A 16577-nucleotide genomic window follows, 5' to 3' on the forward strand; every position below is an offset into this window, starting at 1 on the left:
GTTTCAACACAACCCTGTAAGGGCACTGCTATATAGTAACTTCGTTTATAGTACACGTACGCTCGCGTATTTTGCTAAAAACAATACGTTGGATGTGTTACGCAAATGTTACATGTGAAATTTTAAATTATAATCAACGACTTCGATTATGACCCAGACTGTTTTTAAGATTCAATTTGTTTACCCCAAAATCAAGCAAAGTTACTATCCGGTATCCGGCCGGATTTTAAAATAGGGGCCGGATACCGGATAGTAATCGAATATCCGGTGCATCTCTAAAAATTACTGAAACCAAAATTGCTATGTGAATCTTATTGCGTAGATAAAAAGGTCGATACTTAAACAGGGTAATCCTAAAAATAATCGGAGGTACTTACAGCATAAAACTAATGCGAAAAATAATTCGAAGAACCTAGTGAACCTTAACCCTATGATGGTCGAAGACGTCAAATGACGCGCGCGGCTGCAACCCTATATCAACCTTCGTGCATTGCGACAAGGTTTAAGATGACCGTTCAAAGGGTCACTTTTGTTGCCGACTGTATCAAAGGAGAACTTAACGCTAAAAGTCCTCCAAATCCTCCTCATTAATGTTTTCTATATTGACCTCCTCCGCGAAACCCATCGCGTTTTCTGTTTTCGCAACATCTTTAGAGATTTCTTCTCCTGTTAAAATGTCTTCCGTAAAATTTTCCTCCGCGACAAATCCTGTAAAATTAATAATAGTTATTTCAGTTATTTGTTTTACAAGACCCTAATAGGGTCAAGGAGGGTACAATGGCTCGGTAGCAAATGGCCGGGTACAGTGGCTCAGGCCACTACGCGTAACGGGCTCAAGGCACTGTACCCGGCTATTATCTACTGAACCACATCCCTCCTTCCCTAATGTATACTTCATTTATACAACACCTTCAAATCTAAATTTCTTCTCTAATAGGGATATTGATTGTATTTAAAATAAATTATTTCACACCATGCATGAAATAAAGAACCAGAACATTAATGAGAGAGACGTAGACAGCACTTATCTTTAGATACAATTACTATTTTATAAATCGCATAGAACTATAAAGAGTAGGAACTTGACCGTGACGCCATATGCTAGTGTTTCTTAAATTCTATAGTGGCAAAACGTTTTGACAGTTCGAAAAAGAAACTGATTTAACTAGTAGTCAAATACCCTATTCTAAATACGAGAATAGAAATGTAAGTAACTCGGTCTAACCTGTGTCCATGTCCCCTGCGTCACCGTCCCCTGTGGCCCCTGCGTCACCTTCCCATTTTTCCCCTGCGTCACCGTCCCATGTGTCCCCTGCGCCACCGTCCCCTGTGGCCCCTGCGTCACCTTCCCATTTTTCCCCTGCGTCACCGTCCCCTGTGGCCCCTGCGTCACCTTCCCATTTTTCCCCTGCGTCACCTTCCCATGTGTCCCCTGCGCCACCGTCCCCTGTGGCCCCTGCGTCATCTTCCCATGTGTCCCCTGCGCCATCGTCCCCTGTGGCCCCAAAGTCCACGTCTTCCAATTCAGCCATGTCTAAGCCCTTGATCTTGTTCTCGATCATTTTCTGACGCATGGATTTGATTTGGTTCTTGCTTATTTTCGGCGGCGGGCCGATGAGCTGCATCGCTTTAAAGTTTATTGGGATGCCGTCTGTAACAAAAATAGAAATATTAGAGGACAATCTCACGCAGATCAACCTAGTCCTAATTAAACATAGCATGTACAGTCAAGTGTAAAAATAAGGGTGCAAACAACTTACTCAAAAATATGTCACATAGTTCTTAATTCGCTGACATAAGGGCTATGGGACCTATTTTTGAGTATGATGAGTGCACCCATGTTTTGACACTTGACTGACAGTCTACGTCAAATATACATATGTTAAAAAATTAAAAACACGACCGGAATTTTAATCGTCTCTCAAAGCTCTTCATTTTGATACCTCACTCGATAAAATTGCAAGTTTTTTTTTTCAAATGTCGCGCTTTATTGTGTATTACGTCCGCCATGTTGATTTTATTTTGACGTCATATAGCCTATGTCACCCGGGATGACGTAAGGATTCTAATGATATATCATACATCTAAATCGGTTAAGGCATTTAGAAGTTATGGTGGAATAAAGAAACTCACATACAAACATGAACCCTGAAAACAATACACTCCTTTTTCTAGGCAGTCGTGTAATAAGGAAAAAGGTGCAAATGTGTAGACATATCTGTACCACGCTAGACTCTGACCACGCTAACTTTGTACAAACTTTTCAGTAAGAAAGCGTATATCTATAAGCTCCATACTTGACGTAGCACAAGCTGGCTGATTAGATGTCGTTTTGTATGGGAGAGATAAAATGTATTTGCGATTTCGGGTTGGTTCTTGGTTCGCATAGTAAAAGTTGCTCAGTAGGTATGACCTAATATTATTCACCTCGTTTTAGTTTAAGCCTCATTTAGACGGTACATGAACTTGCATGCGATTTTCGTTACATTGCGGTATTTTAGCTTCCATGCAATTTTGGTTACATTGTGGAATCGACAAGATCCACTGAATTTATTGTACCTACTTTACAGGGTGGCTAAAAAATAAGTGCATTCCCGTTGCCAGGGAGGTTTTTGGGATTATATTGAGCACACTATGGGACCAACCACGAAATTGCGAAAAAAAAAAACCCTCCCATAGAAAATGGACCAGCCAAAATGTATGAAACAGCCAAATTTTTTTTCGCGATTTCGTAGGCTTGCCTGGAGGCGAACACGCTTTAGCTTTCAACAACACTCACCAATGACGTCATTCTCCATATTGCACAGCTTGTCAAAGTCCTCAAACCGGGTCAGGTTCACCATAAACATGGCGCCTCTCTTAGGGGGCTTGCCGGAGGCGAACATGCGGACAGCTCATCTAATAATAAGCGGGTACCACAGCCTATGGACAAAAGCAGCACTCACCAATGACGTCATTTTCCCGGTTGCACAGCTTGTCAAAGTCTTTAAACATGGCTCCCTTAACGCTCTTCTTGACCGCCGCCGCCTGAATCTTGTGCTTCCTGAGGTACTGCAAGACTGCGTCTTTCTTTGGAGGCTTGCTGGAGGCGAACATGCGGACAGCTCATCTAATAAAAAGGGAGTACCACAGCCTATGGACGAAAGCAGCACTCACCAATGACGTCATTTTCCCGGTTGCACAGCTTGTCAAAGTCTTTAAACCGGGTAAGATTGACCATAAACATAGCTCCCTTAACGCTCTTCTTGACCGCCGCCGCCTGAATCTTGTGCTTCCTGAGGTACTGCAGGACTGCGTCTTTCTTAGGAGGCTTGCCGGAGGCGAACATGCGGACGGCTAAGCCGGTTTGGATGTTGAGGATACGCTTCGTTATGTAGAGGCGGATTGTCTGAAAAATATGAACTGTTAGGCAAAGATTATCCTCCCAAGGGCCAGCCATACAAGAAATAAATCCTAAATTTGAACCTTTAATGTAGGAAATAAGAGTTGACTTTGGTTTGATTGAAAATTGAACGATATAATACAATGTTACTCTATTCCGATTCTAAAATGATTAAACTTTCATCGAATTTAATAAGTAGCTGAGGTGGGACCGGAGCCTTACGACTTGACCAGTTTATTGTATGTATTCTTGACCAGTTTATTTTATGTCTTAAATCAGGAATGTACCTTGTTAAAGTCGTTCAGGCTGTCGCTGGTGAGGAGTTTGCATATTAAGGCTTCATGCTGATCGGCGGGGTTTAAGCATTCTTCGGTAAACTAAAAAAAGACACGAGAAAATAGAACACAGTAATTTATTAAAATTGGATAGTGCACGTAATAATGTTTTGAATGGGCCTTTCTAAAAAAAATCACTATTCGTTCCGAGTTTATACACCCATTTTTTTAACCCGTCAACTGCCAGCGGAACGGATTTTTTGGGGCAATTTTGTAGATGTTCAAAGTACTTTTCTTCTACAAAATATATGTATGATATACCGTAGGTATGAGCGAGTAAACACTTATACACCGGATTCAATTGATTGCTGCGATTTTAGTCCCCCCCCCCCTTCCAGGCTTCCAAGCAACTGCATAATTTGCTATATTTTGCTTATTGGCTAATCGAACAAAACACTAACCAACTTGTCCAGTTCTGCCATCTCGTCGTCCAGGGCCTTGGTGTTGTCTGCGTCCATGCTGTAGATGTCGTCCTGGTCGTACTCCCATTTACGAAGCAGTTTCATCTCTGCACAAACATTGTCAATTTGTCACATTAATGCAACCATCGTAAAAAAAAAAATGAAAATCTTTATTTCAGGCCTAAAACCAATAAAGGGGCCCACAGACTATCAGTCCGCCGGACGATATCGGCCTGTCAGTTGTTCGGAACTGTCAAATTTTTGTTCTAACTGACAGGCCGATATCGTCCGGCGAACTGATAGTCAGTGGGCCCCTTAACTCCAGTCTAGTCTAAAATGGTCTTCTTTTTGGTATTGTCTGAGTTTTTCTTCCATTTATTTGTTGTAAATAAGGGCTACCGTTGTTGTGCTCACCAGTTGGCGCCACTGTAGATGTAGGCCCAGAAAAACAGATCTTAAAATCCTTTTATGCTTATTTTTATAAAATCAATACGTTCTAATATGCACAACACAAAGGTATTTTAACGTCTAAATGTGCCATTTTTGCAAACTGTTTAATTTTGCATATATTTTAGTTGGCACTTTTTTAAACCACTACTTAACATTTATTGAGCTATTGTTTACCATGATTAATCAAAGATGGACTAAGATTTACCACAAATATGAAAAATCAGTGAATATTCCTGATAAAAACCGGCCAAGTGCGAGTCGGACTCGCCCACCAAGGGTTCCGCACTTTTTAGTATTTGTTGTTATAGCGGCAACAGAAATTCATCATCTGTGAAAATTCACTATCACGGTTCACGAGATACAGCCTGGTGACAGACGGACAGACAGCGAAGTCTTAGTGATAGGGTGCCGTTTTTACCCTTTGTGTAAGGAACCCTAAAAAATGAGGATTAGATTTATTTACCTAGTTTAATTGGGAATAGCCAACGCCCGATATCGTCGCGACCCTCAGTCACAGGGCGGACACGCTATACATCAAAAATCACTCGCGTTTCTATGTGTGAACGGCACGTCCGTACACTCGTCATGCGTTATAGTGTAAGTTGCTTAAAAATAGTACTGAGAGCACGCCAGAAGTCCGCCAGATTTCTGTCGTGGGGCGAGGTAATTCGAGGCGGGGCGGGGCGGTGCGTGGCCGTTCTGTATGATAATACAATACTTATTCTGTGCCTCAGTGATGAGGAAACGAGGAAGAAGAACACAAGTGCAGTAGAGCAATATTGTAGGTACTTACGCTGGATGACTTGTTTATCTGTAAAAGAAAAAACTTGCATTAACCCCTTGGCACAATATTCACATAGGATTTGTTTTACAAGGGGGAAAAGTTGTTGCTTAACCCCTTATGCTAATATTGATACCGGAGCAAGCGACCGTTTCCAAAGTTGAATCTCAAGCGTAGCGAATGGTTCTAAAAGTAGAATCTTGAGGGTTTCGAGGGTTAAACAAACTTTGCTACTAAGTGAAACACAAAATTTTTCACTACATCAACGCGAGGGTAATACTAACTGTCAAATATTATAAATCAAATCCAAATGAACGCTATTAAAATTATTATTCAAAAACATCATTCAAAAGTACCTAAATTCTACCAGCCAACATGAAGGATCAATTCAAAATTTGCATGAAGTTACTTTGCCACTCTTGTGAATAAAATGCAACGTTCTCACCACTCTTTAAAAAATGAAGAAATAAGGTAACTTCATACTGTTTTTTTTTAATAATTAAAAAGCAATAATAATAAAGATAAAATAAAAATTGCCTTTATTCCACCATAATTAAGTACATTTTTAATATTTCCTTTGCATGCATAAAGATTCTAGTTGCACGTTATATTTTATTATATTTAGAATATAGAATTGTATAACATAGGTAAGTGACTAGTAGTAGCTATTATTTATAAAATATAAAAGATTTCATTTAACATTCTATTTCAATTTCATTATCTATTTTTATCACAGTCTTTTAAAATTAAAGCTAAAGCTTTAAAAATAATAACAATAAAGAAGTGATGGACATACCTGTGAGAGGTGCCCCCGGTTTCTTCTTATGTAGCTTAGCTATGCTGGGGTGAATTGGTGGTCCTGTGCTCATTACAGGCATCACAGCTGCAGGCAGGCAGGCAGGCAAGCAGGCAGATGCCGCAGGTTTATTTAGCGTTACATTCGCATTTGAGGTTCCTTCTTGAACTGCTGTGGTTTTCTTTTCGTCTTTTCCGTTCTGCGTTTTGGTTGCTTTTTCTTTCTTCACTTGAACGCTATCCTCTGGAAAACATTAAAAATTGCATTTGTGAAAAACTGTAAGTAATTCTAAGTATAATAAATTACGTCACACGAATTTGGGTTACCTTGTTCTGCAGAAAATTATTTCATAGAATGTAATGTTTCGCAGAATTTTCATTTCATAAGCAAACTTATTTTTTCACAAACGGTCGCAGTTCCAATATCTAACCTAACCTATATTTCTGTTAGATCTAATGGGTTCTACACAATGACCTTTTGGCTGTACCTAAATAGTTAACGGTTAAAAAAAAAAGTTTATATGAAATGAAAATTCTGCGAAACATTACATTCTATGAAACAATTTTCTGTGAAAGAAGCGGACACCATGAATTTGATGAATATTTATGAAATCAGTAGTTTGCCGTATATGTGTCGTTTTCAATCAAAAGGTATGACATTATCGCTTGCCATAAGGACGCTCTGACAGGTTATTCGTATAAAGATACAATCCAATTTCGTCCTTATGGTAAGCGACAATGTAGTACCTTTTGCTTGAAAACGTCACATATTTTTATGAGCTTCATTATCAGTTATTGTAGGTGACTGTACCACTAGAATTATCGTCATATCAGCCGAAAGACGTTCAACTTTGAACATATAGGCCTCCCTTAAGGTTCACCACACGACTAGTCGACCTCTCCAACTTTTATTAGAGTGATTTCTCCGACTGCGTCCTCCGGATCGTCACATGAAGGGGCCCACTAGCTGATGGCAATCAGCAAATTGAATTGAAACAATTATTTGTGCAACAAGAGAGGGAAGTTGGTTTTTCTTGCGAGGGACTCAAAAACACGAGATGTAAAACAATTTTGCTCTTGTGTTGTTGTGTTGTGTTGTTTATTTTTGAATATGACGATGTACAATTACTACAAATAAAATATATTCTATTCTATACTTTTTCACCTCAGTAGTGAGAACACATTAAAGGTTAAAATGTATTTGGAATTACATAGAACAACGCAGAGAAACAAAAAAAAATGTAATAGAAGTATGAAGTGGCAGTTCATGGCCTTTACTAAATTAAAAAGCTACTTTGTTTCACTCCCTGGAGTGAGGAAAGTCGCACTTTCGTCACTCCCTGGAGTGAAGAAAGTCGCACTTTCCGCACTCCAGGGAGTGACGAAAGTAGGCTTGTTCGAGCTGCTGAGGTGAAAATTTAATAGTTCCAAACAACTGAAAGGCAGAGTTTACCGGACGACATCGGCCTTTCAGACCTTTCAGTTGTTCGAAACTATTAAATTTTTGTTCTGACAGGCTGATATCCGGCGGACTGATAATCAGTGCGGTTAAGAGCCTTTGTGTCTCACCGGCCTGCAGTTCTACAAGTACAGATGTGCAAGTTGCGTAGGTAAAGTTTAAAAAAATAATAGATGTTTCGGAAATTTTAGAAAAAACCATGGAAAATTAAGGAAACTTTAACCTTCTCGACGCCGTATCAAACACAAAAGCTGTCACTCGGTCGCCACGCCACCGAAGTGTCAGAAATGAAATTGAACTTTATGCGAATGCACGTAGGTCTATGTTGCTCTGTGGTCTGTGACGGACTCTTCGGTCTTTGGCGTTGGACCTACGCTGTCGATATATCCGTCATTGGCGTCCAAGAAGTTAATTTTGGAAACGGAAAATTTTGATGCCCATACAAAAATATAAGAAATTTCCGAAATTTTCCAATGCAAAAATTTCTCAATTTTCGAAACGTTCCAACGGCACATAAGTCATCTACGAGTAAAATGTCGCCACCGCCAGGCTATGTCAGCCACCTTGAATACCTCCGATAATGTCATAATTGAAACAGTTTTCTGATTATTCGTCAACCTTATTGCGACGGCATAATATTTTTATTTATCATTTATTGCAGACAACATTGGTCCATATACATAATAAGCATAACACAATAAGATAACAGTTGCAATTATAATAAGAATTAAAATAAAATTATAAAATTAAAATTATGTTAAAATTAATAATAAATAAATCTTGACATTTAAATTTAATAGATTGATCATAACAATGGATACTGGTACTAATAATAATAGATTAATTAAATTCTGATTAAAAAATAATAATAATAATAATACTAAAATTAAGATTAAAAATTAATAGTAATTCATTATGCGCAGTCAAAAATAAATTTAAATGTCAACGCTAAAATTAAGTTTAAATATTAACATGCAGACTATGCCAGTGTCCAGCTATCGGACAATCTAGCCTGTCTGCCACCAGACTCAGGATGCTGTTGGAGCTCCCACGCACTCGGCGCATAATGGAAGCTGTTCGTTTCCGGATTATGGCTTGGAAGCCATCTATTTGTGAAACCGCAAACATCCCAGAAGCGCTACAGTACCTGGGAAGACCCAACAGCATCCTCAGTATGTTATTATACAGAACGCGCAAGGCGCTGATTGCCTTCTGAGTATGGTTGACCCACAGGCTGCACGTGTACAAGGACTGGCAATATGCCTTAAATAGGGTTATCTTAACGTCCCTTGAACAACGTGCAAACCTGCGCGCCACCATGTTACCCCTGACAGCCAACGCCCTGCGCTCCCTCTCAATGTCTGGATCGTCCGAGAGGCACTCCGTGACCCAATGACCCAGGTACTTGAATTTCTTGGTTCTGTTTAGAGGTATACCATACAGCAAGATTTCCGGTACCCTATCCACCTTATGCTCGCGCGGCTGGAAAACTAGAATCTCACTCTTAGCCACATTGTACCTGAGTCCGTGAGCCACGGCATACTCCTCACACATGCTCAGAAGTTTTCTGACTGCACAAACAGAGGGCCCCAGCAGCACCATATCGTCCGCGTAACTAATATTGTTTACCATATCCCCGGCAATAGCGCAACCAACCCTGGTACTACTGAGACTCTCTATGAGCGCATTAATGTACAGGTTGAAGAGACGCGGAGAGGTTAACCCACCCTGTCTCACCCCGCACCTCAACCTGTACTCATCAGAAAAAACGTTGCCCCACTTGACAACATTCGTTTGGTTGTTGTACCAATAATCAAAAATACCTATTACCTCCTCCGGGACGTCTGTCTCTGTACGCAGCTTATGCCAAAGTAGGTCGTAAGACACCATATCAAAGGCTTTAGATAGGTCAAGAAAACACCCGTAAACCGGTGTTTTCCTATCGGTGTAATATCGGACAGTGTGCTTGAGACTAAGAATTGCTGTTTCAGTCGATAACCCAGCTCGGAAACCAAACTGGGCATCATGCAGCTTGAGGTATTTACACAGCTGTCGATCAAGCAAACTGTCCAACACCTTGGCTACCGTGGTCGCTAGTGATATGGGTCTATAGTTGGCTTTATCCGTCGGATCACCAGTTTTGTTCTTGATTATTGGCACAACCACCGTTTTCATACATTCGCCAGGCAGATACGAGTGACGAACCGCCACTGTGTAAAACATCGCTAACACACGCGGCAGGTGCACTCCAGCGTACTTAAGGTGTTCAATACTAATTCCATCGTGACCAGGAGATTTGCCCCTGGTCATATTACGTACGACTGAAGCTACCCCTGCCGCGTCGAACTTAATAGGCGATCCAGACCCACCGGTGACACCACTATTCACCGCCCGACGAGTACTTGCCTGACTATTTAGCGGCTTAACCAAAAACGTGTCCTTGAACATATTCGCTATGTCAGCGGGCTTGCTGCAACCATCGACACTGAGAGGGACAGACGATCTAGGGTTTAGTTTATTCGTCTGTTTCCAAAAACTTTTAAAATCTTTCCTATTATGGTGCGTGGCTAAAACATCCATCCTTATCCGCTCAGCATTATCCTGGCACCATTTCAGCCTAGACTTAAAAATGCGCCTAGTTTCTGCCATCCGTTCATAAAAGGGCCCATTCGATGGTTTGCCATGCGATACCCATAACAAGAAATGGTGCCTGGCCTCTTTGTGAGCAGGATACACATGCCTGTTCCAGCCCACCACACACTTTCTTTTCCTGTTTTTGCAACTAGACACAGAAGCACTAGCCTCACTCGCATATTTCATCGTATTAACAATCTTTTTATATAAACGGTCTATCACTACTCTGTGTTCACAGTTGCCACAGAAACCATCACAACATTCGGTTAATTCCGTCGGGAAGTCTATACATTTAAGACCCTCATTACATAAATAATGGTATTTTTCAATTTGAGTAGCATCCCTATGACCCCACAATACATTATTATACACATTGCTAGGCGGAACACGAACAGGTTTCAAAATATTTATGTCACAGCTGACTTCCAAGGCTAAGTGGTCAGACCAGTCTGGTCCGTAATGTACCTTAACGTCCGTCACTGATTGCATCGCTGCCTCGGTCACTAAACAATGGTCAAGCCAGCGCGTACAACCGTATGCATCACTCACGTACGTAAAAGTATCTATCTAAACTATCGTAAACCACGGTGTCGTGTTTGTTACACAATAATTCTTGTTTCACCTGTTGCACAAGTATTTTGGTAGCATACGTGTCCTTTATGCCTTCCAACTCCTGTTTAAGAACCGTGATGTCCTTAAGAAATCTTGATACGTCCAAGTGATCCCATGTTACAGGAGGCAGCTTGTTTAGGTCACAGGCCACGAACACGGGTAACTTTTCACTGTCCGTTACTTTGAAAACATTGATGATGTCAAATAAATCCTTACTACCTTTTCCCTCCTTGCTCTTGGCCTTGCGTTTTATATTGCGTAGGTCTGTCGAAATAGAGTGAAAAAGCAAAGATTTAGCCTTCTCGATGTCTTCTACACTAAAAGCTGAAGAGCAGATTTTCACTAAACTGTCACTTTCCATAATCATGTGTTTATTTTGGATAAAACACAGCGCCTCGTTTACAACTAAATTGCAGTTATTGCACTTCAATAAATTAACACTCGACATTTTAAAACACGTAACAGGCAGAGCGCCTACCGTCCGTTGCATGCGCGCATACACATCAGGCGCACGGCGCAGACTGAATAAGGTTTACCATTCATTGGTCAGCTAAGTGTTGCTGTTAAGAAGCCTGTAGACGGGCTATAATTTTACTGCAATATGTGGCCACAACATTGTCGCCAATCGCCAATGTACCGGCCAGATGCTGCATTTATTTATTAGGTAAGCTGAAGACTGTCTGACGCATGTCGGTGCAGTCAACATCGTCTCCAAACAAATTTTTATTTGCTAGCGGGCTAGTTAGGTACTTAATCCTTTGAATGTCACGCCTATCATGTGCGGCGCGTCATCGTGAACCTTATCGCAATGCACGAAGGTTGATATTGGGCTGTAGTGTAGCCGCGCGCATCACTTGACGTGTTTGGCGGTCAAAAGGTTAAGGTGCGTTTCCACTAAGTCACAGAATAAACAATAGTACTACCGTACAGAAAGGAAACTTCCTACAAAACCGAAGTTTGTCGGCGGTTCAGGGTCAAAGCATGCTATCCCTTTATGGCAGCATCCAAATAGGCAGTAAAGTCATTATCTTTTCTGTGATCGTGAACGCAAAGGGACGTCAAGTTGTGCCCACCCTAATAATTGTTCGGAGCAATGCTGAGGCGAACGGAGCAGAGTTTGCCCGAAGCGCGGAGCTTCTCACCCCTGCTAAAGTCGTGTAGCCTACGGCACCATTCCAGGTAGGGTCAAGACAAGAATCAAGCCAAGCAGACTGCATATACGGTCAACAGCGACATACTTTGAGCATGAGCGTGTTAAAGACGATAGGTATAGATTATACGACCCAGCATAAAAGCGCTCTTATGGGTGCTTTTCAGATTTAAAGTGTGACATTGGATTGTAAAATAATAAATAATAAAGGAATTTTATTTCGGACATAAATCCATAGTTGTTAGTTACATATTACATTAACTTATAAAATAGTGTTAGAAGAATTACAAAACTAATCTTAACCTACATACCTAAGTATAAATGAACCTATTTTACTGCAGTGTGGAGTTTTGTCCACTGCTGCAGCAGAGGCGAGTCCCACCTATCCAAGATATTTGTCCCACCTATCCATTGTAGACAGTTTAAGATTCTAATATGAATGATGTCAGCATTTGCTCGTAAATCTATTTTTCCTTATCTTTAAGATCTATTCTTGATATCTCTATCTCTGCACTACTATAATTTTACTATCGTTTTGACACTTCATAATATATTGTAGTACCTACGTGAATTCACTTCAGCAAAACAGTATTTGCTCAAAATACTATAATATATGTATATAGTAGGTACTTGATGTTTTGCGATTTTGGAAAAGACCGTCAGCCGTGTAAATTAACAAGAATGTAACTTACCACTCAACATTACAATAAAAAGCAATTAATAAATCATAAACCATTTATTTGCTTGGAAAGGGTATCTACAGATGTTCACATTTGTTGTTGTCCTCCTTATTTAGCTGTCCACAAACAGCATGCAAACAATACAATTGTATAAGCAAGAATATTAAAATATGCCTACTCTTACACTTATAACTAATAAAGAGATAATTGGATAGAGTTAAACCAAGAAAAGTCTGCAACGGCATTGATAACATACGCAGTGCAAGTGTTATTTATACGTCATAATTTCATAAAAGTTTGACGTTTAAAATAACACTTGCACTGCGTGTGCTATCAAAATCGTTGCAGACTTTTCTTGGTCTAACTCTAGGTACTTTATTAATTTCCTTATAATTAGGCATATCATGTGAAGCCACAAACATTTCAAATAATTACTTAAATAATATAATCACATTTTTTTATCGGTTTCAACCGCTCTTTAAATAAAAAATAAAATCTACAACTGTAAATCTTGTGGCTTTTCCATCAGAAAGTTTGTTCAGCTTTATACGTCTTTAGAGCATTTTCACGCACCCGATTTAGCAATACAGGATCTTTATATGTTATACCATACGTCTGACCATATTTCTTAATGATCTTACCAGCAGACAACCAAGTACAAAATATACTACCCGGACCCGGATACATTGTGTTAAGGCGATCATGTATACATTCTTTGATTTCTTCAAAAACGTAGGTGTCAAATCCAGGGTTGGGGCAGCCTTTATTCTGATCTAAATCCATGATATTTCTTATGAAACGCAGCGCCATAGCTTCACGTAATTCCAGATTAATTTGAAAGGGATTTTTAATTTTATTTGCTTTTTTCTTTTCTTTGATTTGAGCGGTATTGCCTTATCTTTACTGACCCATTTGTATGAGCGAGTGGGGACTAAACTGTCGTTTGGCTCTGCTTTTGGTGACGTGTGAGTTATAGGGATATAATCGTCGTTCGGCGTTATAATTGGTTTCGGATTTATATTTGCTCCGGAAAGTCCAGAAGATGCAGGATAAAGCATGGATTCCAAAATATTTTGGTGTACATCCGAAGGTTCCGTTTTTATGACTGGATTGATAATATTGATATCATTTTCTCTTGTTACGCTTTCGTTAGTAATGTTAGTATTTGGCTTTTCAGGGTCTGAACTTAAAGGTTCGGTTTTTATTCTAACGTTTGTTAAAGAAGTGATGGAGTCTTCTTCAACTGTTCCAAGGTTATTTATTAACGAAGTATCTGCAGGTTCATATTTGATGTTACTTCCGCGTGTTACGGTTTCGTTAGTATTCGCCTGTTCAGAGCTTGAACTTAAAGGTTCGGTTTTTATTCTAACGTTCGTTGAAGAACTATTGGGGTCTTCTTTAATAATTGTTTTATTTATTAACGAAGTTCCTGCCTCGTTGCCATTATTACTGCTGTTGTGTCCCGAACTTGCCACCTTCTGTAGACAAAGTTATGGCTTACAGTTCAAGATACATTCAATGAACTTAAGGTAACGTTTATATTTTTCAAGTAAGTTCTTTAACATATTTTTTTCTCAGAAGAATATCGCTATTTCTACACTTAGTTTTGGGCCAAATGGTGATTGAAACTTTTCTTCTTAATAGGTATAATGCGAATATTTTGTTCGTTTTTTGTTACTCCGTGAAAATGGTATTTGCTACTAGTAGTTAGTTTGTGCCGGTTCTAGCCCCTCCTCCTCCTCCCGTTCTAGACCAAAACTTTTCCGCTAGGGGGCGCCACTAGTTAGTTTGGCAAAGATCCGTCAGATGGCGCCACTAGTTAGTTTGGCAAAGATCCGCTAGATGGCGCCACTTGCTAGTTCCATAAAAGTCCGCCAGAGGCGCCACTAGTTAGTTCTAAAAATATCCGCTATGAAATGTATAGATGGCGCCACTTGTTAGTTCCGCAATGATCCCCGCTAGATGGCGCCACTGTGTATGTGTAAGAGCGCCTGTTGTTATTTTCATAGCAAATCCGTTAGATGGCGCCACTTGTGAGTTCCATACAAATCCGCCAGAGGCGCCACTAGTTAGTTTGGCAAAGATCCGTGAGATGGCGCCACTTGTTAGTTCCGCAATGATCACCGCTAGATGGCGCCACTTTGTATGCGAGTTATCGATTCGCTTAATGGTTCTCGATGAAATGTATAGATGTCGCTAGAGTCAGTGGACGTGGAAGGCAATTGAGAGGCACGGTGAAGCCCTTGCGGTATCTCTCGATGTCTCTAAAGCATTCGACCGGGTCTGGCACGTAAGTTTGGTGAGCAAGCTACCAGCATATGGGATTCCAGTTGGCCTGTGCAACTGGATTGAGAATTTCCTGAGCGAACGTTCCATTCGGGTGGTGTTAGATGGCTACACATCTGACCAATGGACTATTAACGCCGGCGTTCCTCAGGGCTCTGTTCTGTCCGCGACCTTATTTCTGCTACATATCAACGACATGCTAGTCCCAGATACTTTTGGATATGCCGATGATAGCACTGTCGTGGACAGATACCTCTCCAATGCTCGGGCCAAAAAAGATGAGGTCCAATCTTGTCGACAAGCTATGGTGGACCGTCTGAATTTGACACTTAAGACAGTGTCCGATTGGGGCGACGCTAACCTGGTCAAATTCAACGCAACCAAAACGCAGGCGTGTCTGTTCTCTGCGAAACGGAGTCCTTTCGGCCTGACTCCTACTTTCCGGGATGTATCCGTACCGATATCCAACCATCTTCAGCTACTTGGCACGAGTATCTCGTCTAACCTGAGCTTTGGGGCGTATATTGAATCTCTGGCCAAATCTGCAGCTAGACGATTGGGCGTCCTCTCTAGGGTGGAGCGGTACTTCACACCGGGGCAGCTTCTTCAGCTTTACGTAGCTCAAGTCCGGTCGTGTATGGAGTACTGCAGCCACCTTTGGGATGGGTCCGCCAAATATCAGTTAGCCGCCTTAGATTCCATAGACAAACGCGCTAGGAAGCTTATTGGAGATGCGGGATTAGTAGAGGCTAGACTGCAGAGCCTTGAACACCGTAGAAAGGTATCTTGTTTATCGGTGTTCTACAGGATACATTTCGGGGAGTGTGCGATGGGATTACATAATTTAATCCCCCCATCTCCATTCTGTCACCGTGGGACTAGACGCGGACTTGCGTTTCACCCTTACGTCGTTACTCTGCCACTGATTCGTACTAAGCGCTATGCATCCAGCTTTATCATAAGAACGGCTAAGGAGTGGAATTCACTTCCTGCAAATATATTCCCAGTCCACTATAACTTGGATCTTTTTAAATCGAGAGTGAATAGACATCTTTTAGGTAAGCATGATCCATCCTAGACTGCATCGGCACTTACCATCAGGTGAGATTGCGGTCAAGTGCTTGCCTTTTTGTAATAAAAAAAAAAAAAAAAAAAAAAAAAGTTTTAGTTCCAAAAACATCCGCTACAAAAAGGTATAGATGAGCTGCCGTCCGAGTAGTTTTAAAAAAGTCCGCAGCTAGTTAGGCAAAGATCCGTTAGAGGAAGCTACGTTTCAAAAGTGCGCTAAGAAATGTATAGATGTCGCTAGAGTCAGTGGACGTGGAAGTTTTAGTTCCAAAATATAATAATATCTAACATAAATCTATAAATAAACTATAATATGCATCTATCTCCTTATGTCCTAATGCCAATGTTTGATGTGGTTTTGATGGGATTGGGAATCGCTTGTCATCATAATTCTTTAGAGCGATTTTGTTGACAGTTTGTGAATATAACTGATGACCTTTACTTCGTATAACATTCATGTTCCTATATTGAGGTGGAGCGTTCATTACACAGTTGTAAAAATCCTCACCTCGTACAGTTTTAGCTATGACATATTTTTTTATGC

At 40.6% G+C, this 16577-nt stretch overlaps 1 protein-coding gene across 1 annotated transcript in view; it reads right to left on the reverse strand.

The window, feature by feature from the left end:
* Nucleotides 1-79: 79 nt before the first annotated feature.
* The window catches only part of LOC134751812 (uncharacterized), a 48062-nt gene continuing 31564 nt past the window's right edge, over nucleotides 80-16577 (reverse strand). Inside the window, exons 5-11 of the mRNA XM_063687298.1 lie at nucleotides 6146-6388; nucleotides 5362-5379; nucleotides 4119-4225; nucleotides 3670-3759; nucleotides 3157-3388; nucleotides 1226-1651; nucleotides 80-708 (exon numbers count right to left, since the gene is read on the reverse strand). Of these exons, the coding sequence (XP_063543368.1) occupies nucleotides 563-708; nucleotides 1226-1651; nucleotides 3157-3388; nucleotides 3670-3759; nucleotides 4119-4225; nucleotides 5362-5379; nucleotides 6146-6388 (1262 nt within the window). The 3' untranslated portion in view covers nucleotides 80-562. The remainder of the gene's footprint in view (nucleotides 709-1225; nucleotides 1652-3156; nucleotides 3389-3669; nucleotides 3760-4118; nucleotides 4226-5361; nucleotides 5380-6145; nucleotides 6389-16577) is intronic.

Source organism: Cydia strobilella, chromosome 23, assembly GCF_947568885.1.
Source record: "Cydia strobilella chromosome 23, ilCydStro3.1, whole genome shotgun sequence".
Classification (NCBI taxonomy): domain Eukaryota; kingdom Metazoa; phylum Arthropoda; class Insecta; order Lepidoptera; family Tortricidae; genus Cydia; species Cydia strobilella.